Source organism: Denticeps clupeoides, chromosome 9, assembly GCF_900700375.1.
Source record: "Denticeps clupeoides chromosome 9, fDenClu1.1, whole genome shotgun sequence".
Classification (NCBI taxonomy): Eukaryota; Metazoa; Chordata; class Actinopteri; order Clupeiformes; family Denticipitidae; genus Denticeps; species Denticeps clupeoides.
In genome coordinates this window covers 253,489-272,010 of record NC_041715.1, presented here as the reverse complement: position 1 = coordinate 272,010, position 18,522 = coordinate 253,489, and the positions used below count along the sequence as shown (strand labels likewise).

The following is an 18,522-nucleotide window of genomic DNA, read 5'->3' as shown; positions in this document are numbered from 1 at the left end:
TAACAGTAGGAGACCAAAAGCTGAAAGTTGCGGTTTTTCTATTAATTAAAAAGTATAACACAGCTCACGACCCCGTGTGAGGAAGAAATACTTCATCTAATCAGACGTTTTCAGACAGCTATATTTATATAGATTAGTAATTATTTAGCTTTAAGTCTTTAAAAGTGAAGTGAAACACAGCAGCACAGCACACAGTGACACCAAGAAATGTGTCCTCTGTATTTAACCGTCACCCTTGGTGACAGTGGGCACCATGACGGGCGCCCGGGGAGCAGCGTGTGGGGACGGGACCTTCATCAAGGGGACCTGAGTGGGTTCTGATTACCAGTTTGCTTCATATTCCTTCTGGACAGTTTATTAATTTCACATGCAGGATAAACAGGGGACGCGTGTATGGTTTTTACAGCGTACAGGATGAAGTATTATAATTGTTTTTTCCCGGACCAGGGACATTGTGGAGACCGCAGCAGTGGCATTAAAGGGACTCGAGTCCTCCAGAACAACACAGGAGATCAGGTGGACCTCTGGACGCGGGGATAACGTCTGGACCCCCGACCCTCCCCGCCTTCCCAGGAGACCCCAGCTTTATAAACGGCTTCAGTCCCTGGAGTTGCAGAGGGAATTTTATTTCATTTCATAAAGTACAAAAGCGAACAAAAAGCATCATCCGGTCACATGACCTTCCATCAAACACAAACGTGGACACAAACCGGACACCAAAAACACACGGGACACGAGAGGCGCGGTACTACAGAAATAAAATGGAGGTTATAAAACGGTACGCGGTGTATGTCCATGCTGTGCATGTCCACGCTGCAGATGCTCCTTCAGCTCCATCGTCCCGCGTGGAAGGTGCGTCTTCATCTTCACCGGTGACCTGAGGACACAGAAGAGCGCAGCGGTCAAGTCAACGTTTGACCTTCTGAATTCTACTTGTCCCTCTTCCCAGACAATACGGTTGGATCTGATGAAAACGCGTGGAAAATGTTTCGGGCAGCTTACAGAACTTTTTTCTTTTTTTTTTACGTTCGATGGACAGACAGGCTGAAAAAAGGGAAGAAACCAGAAGACGAAGAAGAAAGAAAGTAAAAAAAAAGTCCGGTTCCACATCTGTCTGACACGCCGGCGAGGAGGAGAGGGAGAAGCGCTCCAGGCTACCGGTACTTGAGCCGCTCTAATGGTGTCTCGTATGAGAAAACATCTGTGAATTTCCTCAGTGATCTACAACAAAGTCCAACTCTAAGCAGTCATTGAGGGACCTTTGAAGTCTGGCTCTGACAGAGGCCTGCCATTGTGCTCGGGCCCCCGACACAGAGATCTCGCCCCGCAATCCGACACCGCACCCCCCCTCCCCCCGCCTGCAGCCTGGCGGAGCCTCCAGAGCCCGACCTGGCCGGGGTCAGTCCCCCGGGGACGGCCCACCATGGGAGCGGGGGACCGCTGGACAGACCTCGTGGACCTGGACTCTGAAGCAGCTGAGCGGACGCCCTGACTTCTTGTTCAATGTCAGACTTTGAAAGCCAGTCTGGTTTTAGTTGGTTTAACACAGTGGTGCACAGGGGCCAGCGGGGGCCTAGCGGTGAAGGAAGCGGCCCCGTAATCAGAAGGTTGCCAGGTTCGAATCCCGATCCGCCAAGGTGCCACTGAGCAAAGCACCGTCCCCACACACTGTCCCCCGGGCGCCTGTCATGGTGCCCACTGCTCACTCACTGATGGGTTAAATGCACCGTGTGCTGTGCTGCTGTGTATCACATGTGACAATCACTTCACAAAATACTTCTTTCTTAATCAAAACCTTTTCCACCCCTTTTTAAGCCGGGGGGTGGGGTCGTGCTAATTCTGTTCTGGTTCTTGGTTCTAGACCGTCAAAGTGAGCTGTTTCGGTTCTTGAGCACCAAGGTGCCACTGAGGTCCCCTTGATGAAGGTCCCGTCCCCACATGCTGCTCCCCGGGCGCCTGTCATGGTGTCCACTGATCACCAAGGGAGACGGTTAAATACAGAGGACACGTTTCACCGTCACCGTGTGCTGCGCTGCAGCGTCTCACAATGACAATCACGTCGGCCCGACCTGACACCAGCAGAACTCCTTCTGGGCTCCCGCCGCGGCCACATTAGTCTCCTGGAGGGACGAGGGACAGATTCCCGCGCTCTGCATGGCGAATAGAAACGGGACCTCGCCGCTTCTCACACCGGTTCCCGCGTCGCGCTTATTCAAAGGCAGCTGGTCACACCATCTGGGCGCGCGGCGTCCAGGCCAAACAAAACAGGTTACACCTTTCCACTGTGCCAAGCCCGCCCGCAAGACCGGGAGGGGCTAATCGCAATTTCATGCTCTGATTTCTGCCAACCCCAGAGGCGGGAAGAGAAAAGTTTTCTCCAACGTCCCCGTATTCTGCTCTGAGGGGGACGCTCGCTCCGTCCCCTCCTGTGTGCATTTCATGCAAATTCGGGGGCCAATTCAGCTGTGCATAGAAAAGCCCCGACAAATAGCAGGTGTGAGGAAGCAGAAACAAAGGCCACCGTAACCCTAATGGCATCCCTCGTCATTAAAAGGCCTTTGATGTGCACACTCCACTCACCCTTTTATCTCCTTCTCTCTCTCTCTCTCTCCCACACACACCGTCGTCCTGGGGACCTGAATACTATACGTACGCTGTTACCTAATAATACAAGATGAAATATTTACAACGCTGCTGTAACTGTGCATCCATCGTTGCTTCATATACAGTAAAATGCTAATGGGACCAAACACTCATTTCCTCCGGATAATTGCACTGTGTTAATGTGTTGTACACATTTTATATTGTTCGCTCTTCATAGATATGTATTGCTATTTGCACGATAGTGAGTGTGTATATCTTGGTGTTGTGTGTTTTTGAGCTTTGCTATATTTTGTGTAGTGTTAATGTTTAAGTTTAGCTGTGGAGCATCTCTTTAAAAATGATTAAGTAAAGGAAACTCACACAGACATTTGTGAGAATTTCTTGATTTCAGGAATTTCTTGTTAAAAAACAAGTGCATTATCAATGCAGCTTTTCAAAACCTAAAATGAACCTCACTCCAAAAAAACAAGGTTCCTTCTTTTGTGTACCAGTGCAATGAGAATATGGTGAAACAGGGCATTTGATATTGTAATTCAGTAAAAAAAGTTCGTAGAGCCAGACAGGACAAGTGCATAATAACCCAAATATTTCACTTTACACGCAATGAATTTAGCAGGTTTATCTTTGAATGAAAATGACCCGTTTGACGATGCCACACTTTTCCGTGCCTGTGGGGAAGCGTGGTCCTCGGTGAGACAGGAAAACACACACACCACACATTTATTGATTGATTTTTATACATTGCGCTGCTGACATCAGTCCGTCCCTCCTTTTCCCATCAATCCCAGCCGCTCGCGGCGCGGCGCGGCCTTAATCCACAGCACCTGCTCCTTTAAAACACACTTCATTCCCCATGCGGATTATTCGGGGGCTTAAAAAAAAAGCATTTTTATTTGTGTTCATGCAGAAAGTTTGCGGCGGCGAAGTTGCCGCTGAATGCGCCCGTGTTGGAGCGGCGCATTACCTGCAGTAAGAGCGAGCTTATCTGAAAAGAGCTGCTATTCAAACACTTTTCCTTTGAACTCGGGGGATACAGCAGCAGGACAATGGCGGCCTATTTGTGTGCGCTCTTTGAAGTTAGATATTGCCATTAATACAGGCAGGAGCATTACGGTGGTAGACAAACACTTTTTTCCACCGTTAATTAAAGCTTGTAGCACCCAGCGTCTCTGAAAGGTGCCATTTAAATTCTTGATACGGCTGCATAAAGCTTTGTAAAAAAATAAAGTATTCTGTTTAAAAATGGCAGGAATGGCTGTCCGACCACATTAAAAGTCGTCCTGAGGCACCAGGACGGACAAAAAGCGGATTTGATGAGCGGAAGAAACAAAAGGGGACGAGTGGTTTACGAAGCGGTAGTAAAGAAGACAGGTGCGCTTCCCGCCACTGTTTACTCCACTTTGCCTTTGAACCTCAGGCCGAGATCCACTCGAGAGCCTCATGGAAGCGAGAAAGAGCAGGGTTCTGTTCATCTGCGCTACAGGTATTACCCAGAATCCTGAGCGGCGACGGCACACACTCAACTGAACCGCCCCGGGAGAGTTTACAGGAGTCAGAATGTATGAAAGTTCTGGCATGTGAGTCTAACGGGTTTAAATTAGCTCTATTTGAATCATATTTAAACCACACGTTTTACCAAATGAATGCATTTGTACGGAAAGGATCACGTCACGTTCTGACGTGGATAATCAGGGCACGCCTCATTATGGAATTTTTATTAAGTCGACCCCATTATCCATTACATGTTCACTAGTTCAGCCATCGGAGCGCCTGAATTACAGCGCTGGCCACATCTTGGTGTTGGTAGGGGCGTCGGCCGTGGCTCCATTTCACCTCTTCAGCAGCCATTTTCACTCCTCTCTCACGATAGTTAAAACTCATCACCTGACCACGGTGATTTGCAAATCAAATGAACATTTCATTAAAAAATGACATTTCATACAAGTAATTTACAAAACAAATTTACATGCAGCGAATCGTACGGAAAGGATGGGTACAACGGACCAGCTGTAGTACAAGGGGTATCAGGGGCGTAGAGAACGGAGGGAACGGAGGAGAAAGGGAGGAGATGGACGCTCCGCTAGGAGGGGCTCCTCCCCTTTTCAAACATTGTTTTTAAATTCATCATTAACATGAAATACTTGCCCACCAAAGGCTGTTAATATGGCCCTCAGTCTCCAGGAGAGTAGGAGTCACATCTAAAAGAAGCCAAATCATTTTGTTGACATCGATGATACGACAGCATTTCCACTCCTGGCCCCCGAACGTATTGTGGGTGATTAAGCGGGGCTGAAACGACGCCGGGGTGGCAGAGCTGTCAACAGCACTCGTCCCCGGCGCCACGTGTCACCAGAAACGAGCGGCTGTGAAAATGGATTTCCACGGCAAAACAGGGCCCAAATAATCTGGGGAGCACGATCGCACTTAACGAATTGGGTGTACTTTTTAAGAGGCACTCCCGGGCGCCGCGGTGACCTACTTCGGACGGCTCTTCAGAGGAACTAAATTCTCCCGGCGGAGGGACTAATTACCGCCGGACACGGCCGGAACCGGCAGAACCGCACCAGGATCCACCTCCACAGCGAGGATTTGCCGTTCGGAACATGTTACATGTAATAATTCGGGCCGGCGTCCACCTCGTCCGTCTCCAGGCCGCTTTTTAACCGAGACGGCGTGTCCCTCCACCCGCTATCCAGGCAGCGAGTACCGAGAGGAAGAGATTCGCAGTCGCATCACTCTCACTCTTCTTATTAAGATCAAAATCTTGGTGGAGGCCCTGGGGTGTCAACAAAGGGAGATGCCATGAATGATATGCAAATGTTAAAAAGTACTTTACCGGGGAAGCTTCGCCCCGACACTTAAACGGAAAAAGACCGAATTCCTGCTTTTTCTGTTCCGTCGATATGACTGTGTTATGGCCTAGCGGGTAAGGAAGGAAATCATAACCGAAGGGCCACTGAGGTCCCCTTGATGAAGGTACCGTCCCCACACACTGGTCCCCGGGCGCCTGTCATGGTGATGGTTAAATACAGAGGAATACCGTGTATTTAACCGTGTCACCGTGTGCTGTGCTGCTGTGTCTCAAAATTACAAATCACGTCACTTTCACTTCCGAGTGACAGAGAAGTGTCATCAAACAACAATGATTATTTAATATACAAGGTACACACACCAGGGCTGTTAATTGATTAAAAACGCAACTAATTAATCGTGCATTTTGGACAGAATTAATCACAATTCTCAAGACAAAATGAATTGTGGGTCAGTTGATTTGCGATGGCATTTGCAAATCGTTCAGCTTTATGACGGGTTGAGTGTTGTCACAATTCGACAGGACAACAGAAAAAAACCCACACATGATACGTACAGTACAGGCCAAAAGTCTGGACACCTTCTCATTCCACGTGTCTTCTTTATCTTCATGACCATTTACGTTGGTAGATTCTCACTGAAGGCATCAGAACTATGAATGAACACGTGGAGTTCTGTACTTAACACGAATGAGCGAATAAAGTAATTATATGTTGTTTATATGTATGTGAATTACTAGTAAAAGTTCGGATACGTCTGTGTAGACCATGTCGGAAGCTACCTGCAAGACGAGGAGTCGCCTCTCTTTACCTTCTTCGCTGCTCCGTACGCTTTTCTCATGATTTTAAGTGCTGTACAATTTAAATAAAGAATAAACCAGACCACAGAGACCCAGGTTCAATACCCACTAGTGTCTCTGGGCTTAGCTTCGAGTGTCTCCAGGGGGGCTGTCCCTGTCACTATTGGTTGTAAGTCATGTTTGATAAATGCTGAAAATGTAAATTGGTGTATTGAGCCGATTTGGGCGCAACCTCGAACCCCATTCCCCACGGTGTGACCCCATTCCCCACGGTGTGACCCCATTCCCCACGGTGTGGTAAATGTCATCACTGATGGTTCACTGAAGCACAGCACTTGGTAAATGAAGAGCGAGTTCTAGAACTGTACTTCTGGCCATATTTATAAAAGCAGTCACATAGTACACAAGAGTCAGGATGGCAGAATAATCGTGGTCTCCAGGCGGAGAGAAGATCAAAGTGCTCTAAATACAGGCGGGAAGGGATCTCCAGAAGTCATCTGCAGCTGGCCCTTAAGGACCTTCAGATCCCCATAACAAGCGTGACCTCTGGTCTAATTCCTTTAACAGTGTCTTCCACGAACCACCCATGACATCATCACATGTTCCTCCGCTGCTGGGTCCGGGGAACCAGATCCTCCGGGTTCCAACGTTCCTGCTCTACAGCTGTTTGTAGGACACGCTGAGGTGCTCAGATACAGAACCAAAACTCTCTTGTGCTCCTTTTTCTTTCTCGTCATTAATGTACACACTGCACCACACAGCAAAAACACAATTGTGGACATTTCTGCAGATTTATTAACAAAGACAAACAAAACATCACATGGTCCCCTTCAGGTGCTGTCCATTTCTTCTGATCATCCTTGAGATGGTTCTACACCTTCATTTGAGTCCAGCTGAGTTTGGGAAGCCACACCCCTGTCTATATAAGACCTTACAGCTCACAATGCACGTCAGAGCAAATGAGAATCATGAGGTCAAAGGAACTGCCTGAAGAGCTCTGCACTTAAGGATTCTAAGAACACAGTGGCCTCCATACTCCTTAAATGGAAGTCCAGAAACCTTCCTCAGGCCAAACTGAGCTATTGTGGGAGAGGAGCCTTGGTGAGAGAGGTAAAGAAGAACCCAGAAATCACTGTGGCTGAGCTCCAGAGATGCAGATGGGAGAAAGTTGTAGAAAGTCAACCATCATTGTAGCCCTCCACCTGTCAGGGCTTCATGGAGCGACCCGACGGAAGCCTCTCCTCAGTGCAAGACACGTGAAAGCCCGCATGGAGTTTGCTAAAAAACACCTGAAGGACTCCAAGATGGTGAGAAGTTGATTCTCTGGTCTGATGAGACCAGTATAGAAGCGGTATGTGTGGAGAAAACCAGACACTGCTCATCACCTGTCCAATACAGTCCCAACAGTGAAGCCTGGTGGTGGCAGCATCATGCTGTGGGGACAGGACAGGTGACTGTGGCCACGTACAGGGATGTACTGGACCAAAACCTTGTCCAGAGTGCAGAGTTTAAATAGAAAAGCGTGGACAACTCTGGATAATCTCAATGAACCTCTTCAACGTGAACGTGAAAAAAAAAGTTCCTTAAGTCAACTTGACCTTTGACCCAGAATTTTATTATATATATATTTATATATATTTATATATATAACATCATGACATTAACAGCGACCATCATGTTGTGAATAAACTCCTTCGTTCACGGATGATAAATTAGATATGAAGTGCAGTTGGTTCCGAATGTTCTTTATTATTATGCTGATAATGAATGTCCGCAGGTGGTGGCAGAACCGGACCCTTACCAGCTGCCGGGTCTCGGTAAGGCTCAGGTGGGGCTGACCAGGGAGGAGGAGAAGACGTCTTCCTCGGGGACGGACTCGGCGGTGGAGAGTAATCTGTAGTACTCGTCCTCGCCGTCCAGCACTTTGATTTGTCTGTGACAGCACGCAGGGGAAGGGACAAGTGAAGACAACAGGACAAAAAGAAAAGGGACGTCACACTATCGCTCCCTCCCAGCTTCTTTTTAAAAAGTGTTAATCCCCCCGTCCCTGCGTCACCGCCCTGACAGGGGGACTTGGCCACGTTCAAATTTGCATTCTTCTAAAGAGTCTTCCTGGAGAATCATGGAAAGGAGCTGTTCTAAAAGCCTCTTATTTTCAGCTCGGCATTTACATGAAATGGGGGGAAAAACACAAAAAATAAAACAGGAGAATCAGGCCACAAAGGGACCTTTTCTGTTCCGGTTCGCCGAGAGAGAGAAGAAACTGCTATTTACCCAAGTTTTCTCGGCTTCCTCTTGCTCCCCTGGTGATCCAGAGTTCTCTGGTGGAAAGGGCCAAGAGCGCACACACACACACACACACACACACACACACACACACACAGTCAAAAGACGAGCAGAGAGAATCATTAATTTTTAATTCAAAGTGATTTTGTGTTGAATGCGAGCAGATGCTGATATTATCAGAAGTCACAGCATAATTTTTTCTGATCAAAGCGCTGAAGTGAGCCTGATGAAGCAGGCATCTTGCTCGGCTTTGATAAACCACATCAATTATTCACCGTGAAGGCAGACATCCCGACATGAAAGCCACAGATAAAGCGCATAAGCACATGTTCGAGACAAGAGGCGGCGGCGGCGGGCGGGCGGGCGGCGGCCTGGGGGGAGGGGCTTCAGGCCGCTGGCGCAGGTACCCCTAATTGTATTATCATCTGGAAACAAAGTCAGACAAAGGGGGCTTCACCGCGGACCACGAACTCACGTTCAGCTGGTTGTAGTACAGGCTGTCCTCGGCGCTGTTCAGGAGCTTGGGCTGCTGGCCCCGCCGGCGAGGGGCCCGCTGCTGAGGCCTCGGCTCCGGACCTGCGGCGGCGGCCCGGCAGAGAGGGAGAGAGTGAAGCGCCCCAACAACCACAACCACAACCCCCATCACGTGCATGTTTTATTAACAAAAAAGAAAGAAGAAGAAGAAGAAGAAACACCTTCTTACAAGGAAGCACACACATATATATATTTAATGTTGGATCCTTTTTCATCTCTGCAGAACGACAGGACGTTCCTTCATCATCCTTCCTGCCGGCTGAGCTCCGAAACCCTGACTAAAGCTGCGTTTACTCTCCCCAGCTTAGCACTACTTTGTACCCACTTTGAACAGACTTCATCACGTCTCAATTCACACACATCAAAGCGGGGAGCTTTCCGCCTTCCTCTCCACTTCCTGGCCGGAAACGCTTTCTCCTTCATCCTCTCCGCACGTCCAACCCTTACAGGAGTTGCGGGGTTCTTTCAAATATTAATTATTCACGTGCAAATTACCTGTACGGGAGGTTTTACAAATGTCGTCACTATTTTACAAAACTATTTACAGAAGGTCACGTGGCCCCTACTTGTGCTGTGTTCTATGTCCCCCGGGGTGTGGGAACGTAGGTCATTTGGTGCAGGAAGGGGTTTTAATATGTTCCTCGGTTCATATTCCAGCCAAATTGTTCAAATAAGCACAAATAAAGTTCCTCCATGAGATGACGTTTTGCTGAATTCCGAACATCGCAGATTTACTGTGAGTTTGGTTTGAATTTTGGACATTTTGCGTTTGTGGCTCACACTGAACGTGGAATCAGATGTTTCCACGTTTCCCCGTTCCACTTTTATTTGCCATGCACAGTGACTGAACTACGTTCTGCCTCTTTAGCCATGGAATGTTCTTAACCTTGAATGAACAAATAGAACTAAAAGTACTAAATCTCCAGCGTCTGCTTTCTCCACACAGTCATTCCCGAAAGCAACTAAAATATCAGTTGGCGGGTGGGAAGCCCTGAAACGGGATGAAAGAGCCACATCACACCTAATTAATCAGCACAGATGTTCCACTTTTACACACATCTACGTCCTTTTTTATCACATAACACATATCATTGATGTATATATATATATATACATATATATATACAATTTGCTATTTGGCATGGTTAATTACTTGGTACGGACAGAAATCCACGCACGGATATGAATTGCGGAGGAGGGCCAGGAGCCCTCAGCTGACCCCCAGCGGGGCCCCGGCGCTCAGATCGGCGTTTACCCGGCCTGACCCACAGCCATTAGAGCGGCGAGCGGATCAGAGGGAGGGTCAGAGCCTCTGGTCGGGGGGCTGAGACGTCCCAGGGGCCCGCAGCCAACGCCGGGAGCGGCTCTCGGAAAGGGCCCGGCCTCCTGCTAATGTTGGCAGCGCCGGAGCCTGCTGTTAGGGGCGGGGGGGCCGAGCGTCCCACGAGGAACGCAGGCTTGCTGATTAATTCATGGCATATTGACTCAACTCACTTAAAAATAATTATACAATTTTTAAAAAGCGAAATTCCGGAGGGATCCAGAGAGGCACGCATTGTACGACGTCTGCATCTTTGCGAGATAAAAAGGGCCGCTGCTCTTTTTAAGATAGGTGCTCCTTTCATTCATCAAAGCCGCGCGGAGATGCTTTCGAAACGCAGGAATTCCAGCACGCTCTTCAGCAGCTAATGGGGATTTTTAGCTGCGTATCGATCCCGCCCGCCGCACCACGTGGTCCGGTCACCTGACCCGGCCCACCGGGGCCTTTGTTGATTCAGATGGAGGCCACTGTGGCACAGAAGACGGCTCGGATTATGAGGAAGAATCATCAGCGCTGTCTTTGATGTCTAAATGAGGCGTGAGCTGGCCAGAATCTCCGACTCACAAATTCCCAAACACAGACACGGACACGTCGATGTGAGATTCCGTAGAAGGTTCCTGAGCAGGAGTTCTACCAGATCCCGAGTACCGTGATTTATGGCCGGTGTCTTCGTTTGAGCCATGCTGGTTAAACGTAGGTTAAACAGGCCAGAACCACAAGGTCCCGGAGATAACGTCCAGAGCGTCCAACGCTTGTTATCGGACTGATAGATGAATTTAAAACAATTACTTTACTAAAAAACATTAAAAAGCAACTATCATATTAAGGGCTGCTGTTTCGTCAACGGAATTTTGGACTAAATTTTTGACTAAATGACGTGATGAAATCTAGACAAGGTGTAAATGCTGGTCATGTGACAATAACTATGATTAATGATATCATGTAATATTGTTGATGAATAAAAACGAGACTAAGTGTGTTTTACAAAAAAAATGATGTTATATTAAGATGTCTCTGCATTTTCGTTTGGTGAAAAGGAGACGAGACGTTATTTCCGCTCTTTTAATTATTATTATATGCGACTGTCATCTGGTCGCCACACAGATGACGTCACTATTCGATTATTTCGATTTCAGGATACTTGTGGTGGCGACCGGATGACAGATTGCTGGGAGAAGTGGTCTTTGGACGCACTTTCTTTACAATGAGGTGGAAAACAATCAGAGCGTCTTCTGCGTCTGGAATGGATGTCGAGGTTTCTTGAGACTATAAGGTAACAGAAATATAATAATAAGATAACCCTGTTTTAATTATGAAATGGGTTCTTTTTGTCTGTTCTACTCGGTATTGACCGGGTTAAATAGAAATGCATTACTAAAAAACAGAATAAAATACAATTTTTAGACTAAAATGGTCATGGATAATTCTGAATAAAATAAGACAAAATGCTCAGACTGAAATTGAGTAAAATGAATCTGGACTAATAAAAACTAAAATGTCAGCTTGATGTAAAGATTAAGGACAGGAATAGCCGCAGTAGAGTCTTGGTTACAATCAGGAGTTACAGGAAATGAAGAAAAAAGTGGTGCAGGGTGGTTAGTCCCTTTGTGTGTATTTAATAAAAAATAAATCTTGATTTGATAGTAATAAATGTGTTCCAATGCAAATTATTTGCATTACAGGGTTTATGGACAAATTTTGCATTAAATGGACAAAAATTGCATTAAAAAGATCAGGAACACATGAAACGGTGATTTGTATTCAGTCCATGTTACATTTCACAAGGCCGGACTGAGAAAGCTGTTGCTGCAAAATATAATCTGATTTTAAATGCTCAGATGTAGATAATGTTTGTCACGTATTATGACACATTTAACTATGCATGATGATAATGTGGCCACTTACAAGGATGCATTTCAGCTTCACATGCTCAAATAATAAATAGGGCTGTTAATTGACAGATTAATCGCTCATTTAGCAAAACATTTACCACAATAACTTCTGTTAAATCCTGTTAAAATTTGACAAAGTGAAAGTGAAGTGATTGTCATTGTGAGACGCTGCAGCACAGCACACAGTGACACGGGGAAATGACTCCTCTGTATTTAACCGTCACCCTTGGTGACAGAGGGCCTCATGACAGGCGCCTGGGGAGCAGCGTGTGGGGACGGGACCTTCATCAAGGGGACCTGAGTGGCACCTTGGCGGTTCGGGACTAATCGTTTCAGCCCTACCCACAACCTTCTGATTACGGGTTCGTTTCCTCACCTGCTAGGTCACCACTGGCCCAAATAAATAGGGGTACAGCACCGGTGCCTTGAGGAGTTTATCATTACATCTGTCTGTTATTATTAGAACATAAAGAGAAATATCTACTCGTCATAACAGACAGAGACAGTCCGGCGTTAAGCAGATTTCTCCTCTGCAGCATGGAGGATGGAGGCAGGAGGAGGAACGGAGGATACGGAGGAGGAAGAGAGTAGGACAGGCTCAACTGTCCCCTCCAAACAAAGCCGGGCGTGTCACCCGTCTGCGGTTGACAACTGGGAGGGACTCGTGTGCTCGCTGTGTGTTTGTGCCAGAGACTGTGAGACTGTGTGTGTGTTAGTATAAAAATCACGGCCTCAATTCATGTCTCACTTCAAGAACACTGTGACTACTGACCTCAGACATGTCTCAGGTGACCCCAAAATGTCACTGTGGGGGAACAGAAAGCCGCCGCTTCACGTCAGATGAAAGACGTCAGGCGGATATTCGACATGATTAAAACCATATTCAGTAACTCTACTCATTCCCGACAAAATCAAGAGACATCGGTGTTGATGGCGCTCGGGTTCTTCTTCCCACATCCATGTAGGTCAGCCCGAGTTAAACAGCTGCTGCATCCAAGACCAGGAATTCGATTGGCTGATGCTTCACTTAACCGGATCTACAACCGGACAGAATTGTAAGTTATTGTGGTAAATTCATTTGTTAATTAACAGCCCTATTTATTATTTGAGCATGTGAAGCTGAAATGCATCCTTGTAAGGGGCCACATTATCATCATGCATAGTTAAATGTGATGATAAATTTCATAATACATAATTCTGAACATTATCTACATCTGAGAATTCATTTTTCTTCATCTAGCACTGAACAATCTCCCAGCATGCTCGGCCTTATCAGGGCTCTTAGTTTTTGTAAACTCGAAATCTATAGAAACCCTCCTGTAAGTCGCTTTGGATAAAAGCGTCTGCAAAATAATGTAAAGTACAGAAGAGGGAAATGGTTGTAATCGAATGTCTCTGAGCTGTGCAAACGAGTCAATGCGGCGCATGTCTGGAAACGCGTTACGAATTTCAGTTTAAAACAAGAACACAATGATATTATATTACAATGTATTCAGTTGCCAAAGAATATAATATAAAGAATATAGAAAAAGCGCTTGTGAAGGAGCTTTTCTAGATGAAAGTGCCGTGGGTTCATCCACCGTGAACACAGAATTTCCACCAGGACTCTGCACCTGTAAAGGCGGCGCAGAACAACAACATGTGAGTAAAAAGGCGGCTATTCGGCCATGCCACGCCCAAAAAAGCAGGTTATTCGTACGGAATTCGTACGTACATTTCCCCCCAACACTTTTATAGACCGTTAAGGCTCTTTCAGTCTCTGCTGAGCGCAGGTTCGAGTTCCCTCCATCACACTCGGGCTATAATTGCTCTCAGCCTCGTCCTCCACCCCTCCTCCCTCCACCGCTCTCTCGGCGCCTCGCTCCTGACATGTATGTTTACCACAGCCGTAATCTTCAAAAAGCTTGTTAACATAAGTAGCTCAGTTTCACACGGCATAAAGTCAGTTCTGACTGATCCGCGCCGCTATCCTGTTTACCACACTGCGGCGCAGAAAACGGCGGCTCTGATCATATCGGCCCCGCCGCGCCTCGTTTCTTCTCCTTTTTTTTTAATACAAACGTGACTTATTTCCTGCAGACATTCAGAGGCGCATTAATATGCAGATTATAGGACAGGTGAGGTTTCTCTCCTGCATTTGGGGAATAATATTACCAAATTGGACATTAGAACAGGACAGACTGTCCTTTAAGACAGTAAACGCGTATCTATGGGATGCATTTTCGCTGCATGTGGCTGTAGCCTATTTATGAAGGTTGAGGTTGACCTTTGAACTGGACAACCGCACAGGAAGTCCCCAGGTTCAAACCACACTTACTACCATCATGTCCCAGAGCAAGACACTTAACCCGAGTGTCTCCAGGGGGACTGTCCCTGTAAATAATGACTGTAATTTGCTGTATGCAAATGCTCACTAATGTCGTCTGTTTTACAGAAAGTGACGGCTTGTTAGTTATTTGAAAGGAGTTTGTTAGTAAATATTTCAGAAGGTGAACTAATACTTTTTATAAAAAGAGGAGGAGCCTGTAGGCATGATTGACAGCTCTCACATAACCTACTTCCGGAGGATTTAAACTGCTCCTGTCAGCACGTGACATGCCCAGGTGTAGCACAACGTACATGTCCCCCCTTTCTCCTCCATTTCCCTCCCACTACCAACACCAACATGCAGGTTATCAGGCGCTTTAATTCCTAGTGAACGTGACCACGCCCACTACCAACACCAACATGCAGGTTATCAGGCGCTTTAATTCCAGAGTACTGATGGGGGAACTGGTGACTACAGCCTCTTGCCACCCAGACACTGGGGGGCTGACATGTCGCGGCGTGGCGCGTTTGTAAGGCGGCTCTTCCACAAAAGATCTCACCACAGGCATCAGCAGGCGCCGGAGGGATTGTTCCTGAACAGGCTCCCCTGAACAAGGGGCTAATCTCTCCCATGTGGAAAGTGAAGCGCCGCAGCCCTGCTTATATATCCGTGTCAGAAGGGGGGCGTTTTAAGGGAACTTAGTGTCCGTTAGAGTTACAGGCTCAGGTAGAGCAGACTCCAGGTCTCAAGAGCAGATTTAATTTCCCAGGCTAATTCGGCCCCTCTCTCGTCTTCCCTCCGACTGCAGGTCGGCCCTCGCCGGGCCCCGGCAGAGAGCTAAAGGATCACCGGCGGCGACAGCAGGATGAGGCGCAGGAAGCGCAGCGGCTGGTCTCCAGACATCTGGCAGCTGCTGCTCCCAGGACTCCCTGCTCCTGAGGATGAAACACACTTCTGATCTGGCGGGGATCAAAGCGTGGCCCTGCGAGCTGGAGCCACCCCGGCCCTTATGCGCCTGCATACACACACAAACACACACACAGCCACAAGCAGACCTCACAAATGCAAAGCGGAGACCATCGCTAGAACATAGGAGAAGATAACGGGGCACCTCAGCCTAAACAACTCTCTCCACGCTCTCGTTTCATCACCACGGCAGGAGGGCCTCTGCGATGTAGAAAATACAGATTTTAGGCCTCATGAATTTGTACCGACCCCGTGGGTCCTGCCAAGAAAAGGCGATCAACTTCACGCCAACATCTTCATTTTTAAAACTCACATCCAGACCATTTATTCGTATATTGAACTTTTTTACAGTCGGCATATTCTCTATGCGATTATATTTTGCTGCTGTTATCTTCTCCACTTTTCCTGCCGTGACAATGGTGACCCGACTCGCCGAGGTGCCACTGAGGTCCCTTGGTGAAGGTCCCGTCCCCACACACTGTCCCCACGCCTGTCATGGGTGCTCACTGCTCACTAAGGGTGACGGTTAAATACAGTGTCTCACAATGACAATCACATCACTTTCAATGTAAATATCCCACTTGTGAGACTAATAAAGGATCTTCTTATCATTCCTGAAGACACGGCGTGGGGTCTGCAGGTCAATAGATATCAATTCCAACTTCAGACGTTAAGATTTTACACCGGAAAGAGGCATATCGGCAAAACAGGCCAGAAGTTGTCACTGCAGTCACGAACCACAACACGTCCCAGTCCTCGACCCAAGGACGAACTCGAGTGTTGATCCTCACTGATCTCTTCACTGGAGACTATAGCTGCCCTGAACCTGCACTTTCTGCTTTTTGATGCTCCTTTTATACTTTTATCGCGGTGTGCTGATTAACTCTCTTGCTTCCACACGATCACACGATTGCTTCCACACGATTCTTCATCCCTTCATTCTTTACATCAAGATCTACTCAGTCTCACATCTTCTAAAGTTTCCTCTAATCCGGAACGAAGTATCTCGCACCACTGCGCGTGACGCTATCCTGTTGTATTGGGGTGTGATCTGAAGACTCTGTGTGCAGTGGATAGATGAGCGCGGTGATATGGAGCACTATCTGCTCGCTCCTGAAGCAATTATTAAACATGATGGCATGATAGACGTACAAATTGATAAGTCCTCGTTTCACGATGCGTTCTGATTGCTGCACTGAGGCACGTTGAAATGAAAGTCAATCAGAAGCCCACTGAGGACCAGTTGAACTGTCATTGGCAGCAGTTGACTCCCTGCCTAGAAAGCTAATCTGCGTCCAGAGGAATAAGGAGTCTCTGAATGTAAATGGCAGCCATGTGAACTGTACATGAAGAAATGTGAAACCAGTACATTCAGATCTTAGACAGAATGCACTTTAATCCCGTTTCACATTATATACAGTGGGCTATCACCATACAGCACTTTCCTCTACACAACATGCTATTAACACAGGTATAAAAAATATGACATTTTATGTATTTTTTTTAATGGTTCCCCCCTTGTGCCATAATCCATAGAATGAAAAAAATTATTCTAAAAAAGTAACATTTAGTACTTTCAAAGTTAACTTGATAACAATTTCCATTAATCTGGCAACCATGGTGCATATTTTTTTTTATTGGTTTTAAAAAAATTTATCAAAAATGATGTGCAGGAATCCCGATCCGCACCGTCCCCGGGCGCCTGTCATGGCTGCTCACTGCTCACTCAGGGTGATGGGTTAAATGCAGGGGACAAATTTCACTGTGTGCACTGTGTGCTGTGCTGCTGGGTATCACATGCAACGATCACTTCACTTCACGAAAAATAAACCTATAAACAGAAATATATATACACCATTTTACTAACTGTGCGGTGGAAATTTACAAATGAATTCAAATAAAATATATATGATGATGGCTGAAGAGCAGAAGGGTCACCTGTGCTCGGCGGCGTGGAATTAGCCGCTATCTAAGCCAGGCCCGCCGCCGAGCTCTGACACTAATCCCAGAGCCGCCGGAGAGGCCTGTCTGCGCCACATTATGACGGATAATCCCCGTAATCCCCGGCGCACCTCCATCCCTCACCTCGCACCCGCTAACCACGCTAATGATGCCCCCCTGTACACCCACAAACAGCCCCAACACCAGACACACACACACACACACACACACACACACACTGTACAAAAGCCCCGCCCCCCCCTGGAGGCGGAACACCAACCACACACGTGGAGGGCGTGAGGACGGGGCCTCACCTTGCTGGACGTGCCAGTGGTGGACGTGACCTGTCCCCTCAGCCCTGCCTTTGTCTCGCCGGCCTCGGCCGTCAGCGTGGACCTTTGAGGGAGGAAGACCAGACGGGGAAGACATTAAAGCCGCCCCCCCTCCCTACTTTAATCAACCAGATGCCATTAGCATGCTTTGCAATGCTAATTGAACGTGCTAATGCTAATTCTGCTGGGCCCTACCTTCACCCAGAGGGAGAGAGAAACAAAAAAAGCAGGGCAGGCCTCCTCACACATATTTAATTTTATCTCGGAATAAAAGAGCCATAGGAAAGTATTAATCTGCTTAACATTTCTAAGTACATCCTCCGAAGGATTTTGCTTTTTTAATCTTACATATGCTCCACAGAGTTACTGGCAAAAACTGTACGTTCTCTTCATTTCATCCTTTCAACATCAAATGGTGAGCAGCAAAAATTGGATCAGACTTCAAAGAAGCGCGATGTGCTCCAAGTCACAGAGTGGCTCCTCTATTTCACATATTGAATTCGAGCAGGATATCAAAGTGGTACCAAAGAACCTGAGGTCTTTGCTTAAAAAAAAAAAAAAAAAAAAAGAAGAGGGAGAAGGAGAAGAAGAAGAAGAGGGGGTCTAACATCTGTAGAGGGAGAAACGCAAAGACAAATCACCCCGGGGTGGGGGGAGAGAGCGTTTATTCTCAGCCGTGGATTTCCACCCGTCTGATTCTCTCCTTCCCCGTGCCACCCTGCCACTCG

General features: G+C 47.2%; 1 protein-coding gene across 2 annotated transcripts; it reads right to left on the bottom strand.

Annotated features, from left to right (window-relative positions):
• Window positions 1–605: 605 nt before the first annotated feature.
• Window positions 606–17,970, bottom strand: LOC114796444 (myosin-IIIb-like). Of its 2 annotated transcripts, none has more exons than XR_003750729.1 (5): window positions 9,204–10,088; window positions 8,976–9,076; window positions 8,489–8,535; window positions 8,016–8,147; window positions 606–877 (listed from the first exon to the last, which is right to left on the bottom strand). XR_003750729.1 is itself a non-coding variant. In XM_028990435.1 (5 exons), exons 1-4 carry the CDS (start codon window positions 17,889–17,891, stop codon window positions 8,039–8,041), a joined length of 372 nt encoding a protein of 123 aa, XP_028846268.1. In that variant the 5' UTR covers window positions 17,892–17,970; the 3' UTR covers window positions 606–877; window positions 8,016–8,038. The 2 variants fall into 2 exon arrangements, 1 of the variants encoding a protein (XP_028846268.1); XM_028990435.1 differs by lacking the exon at window positions 9,204–10,088 and adding an exon at window positions 17,777–17,970.
• Window positions 17,971–18,522: the final 552 nt, after the last annotated feature.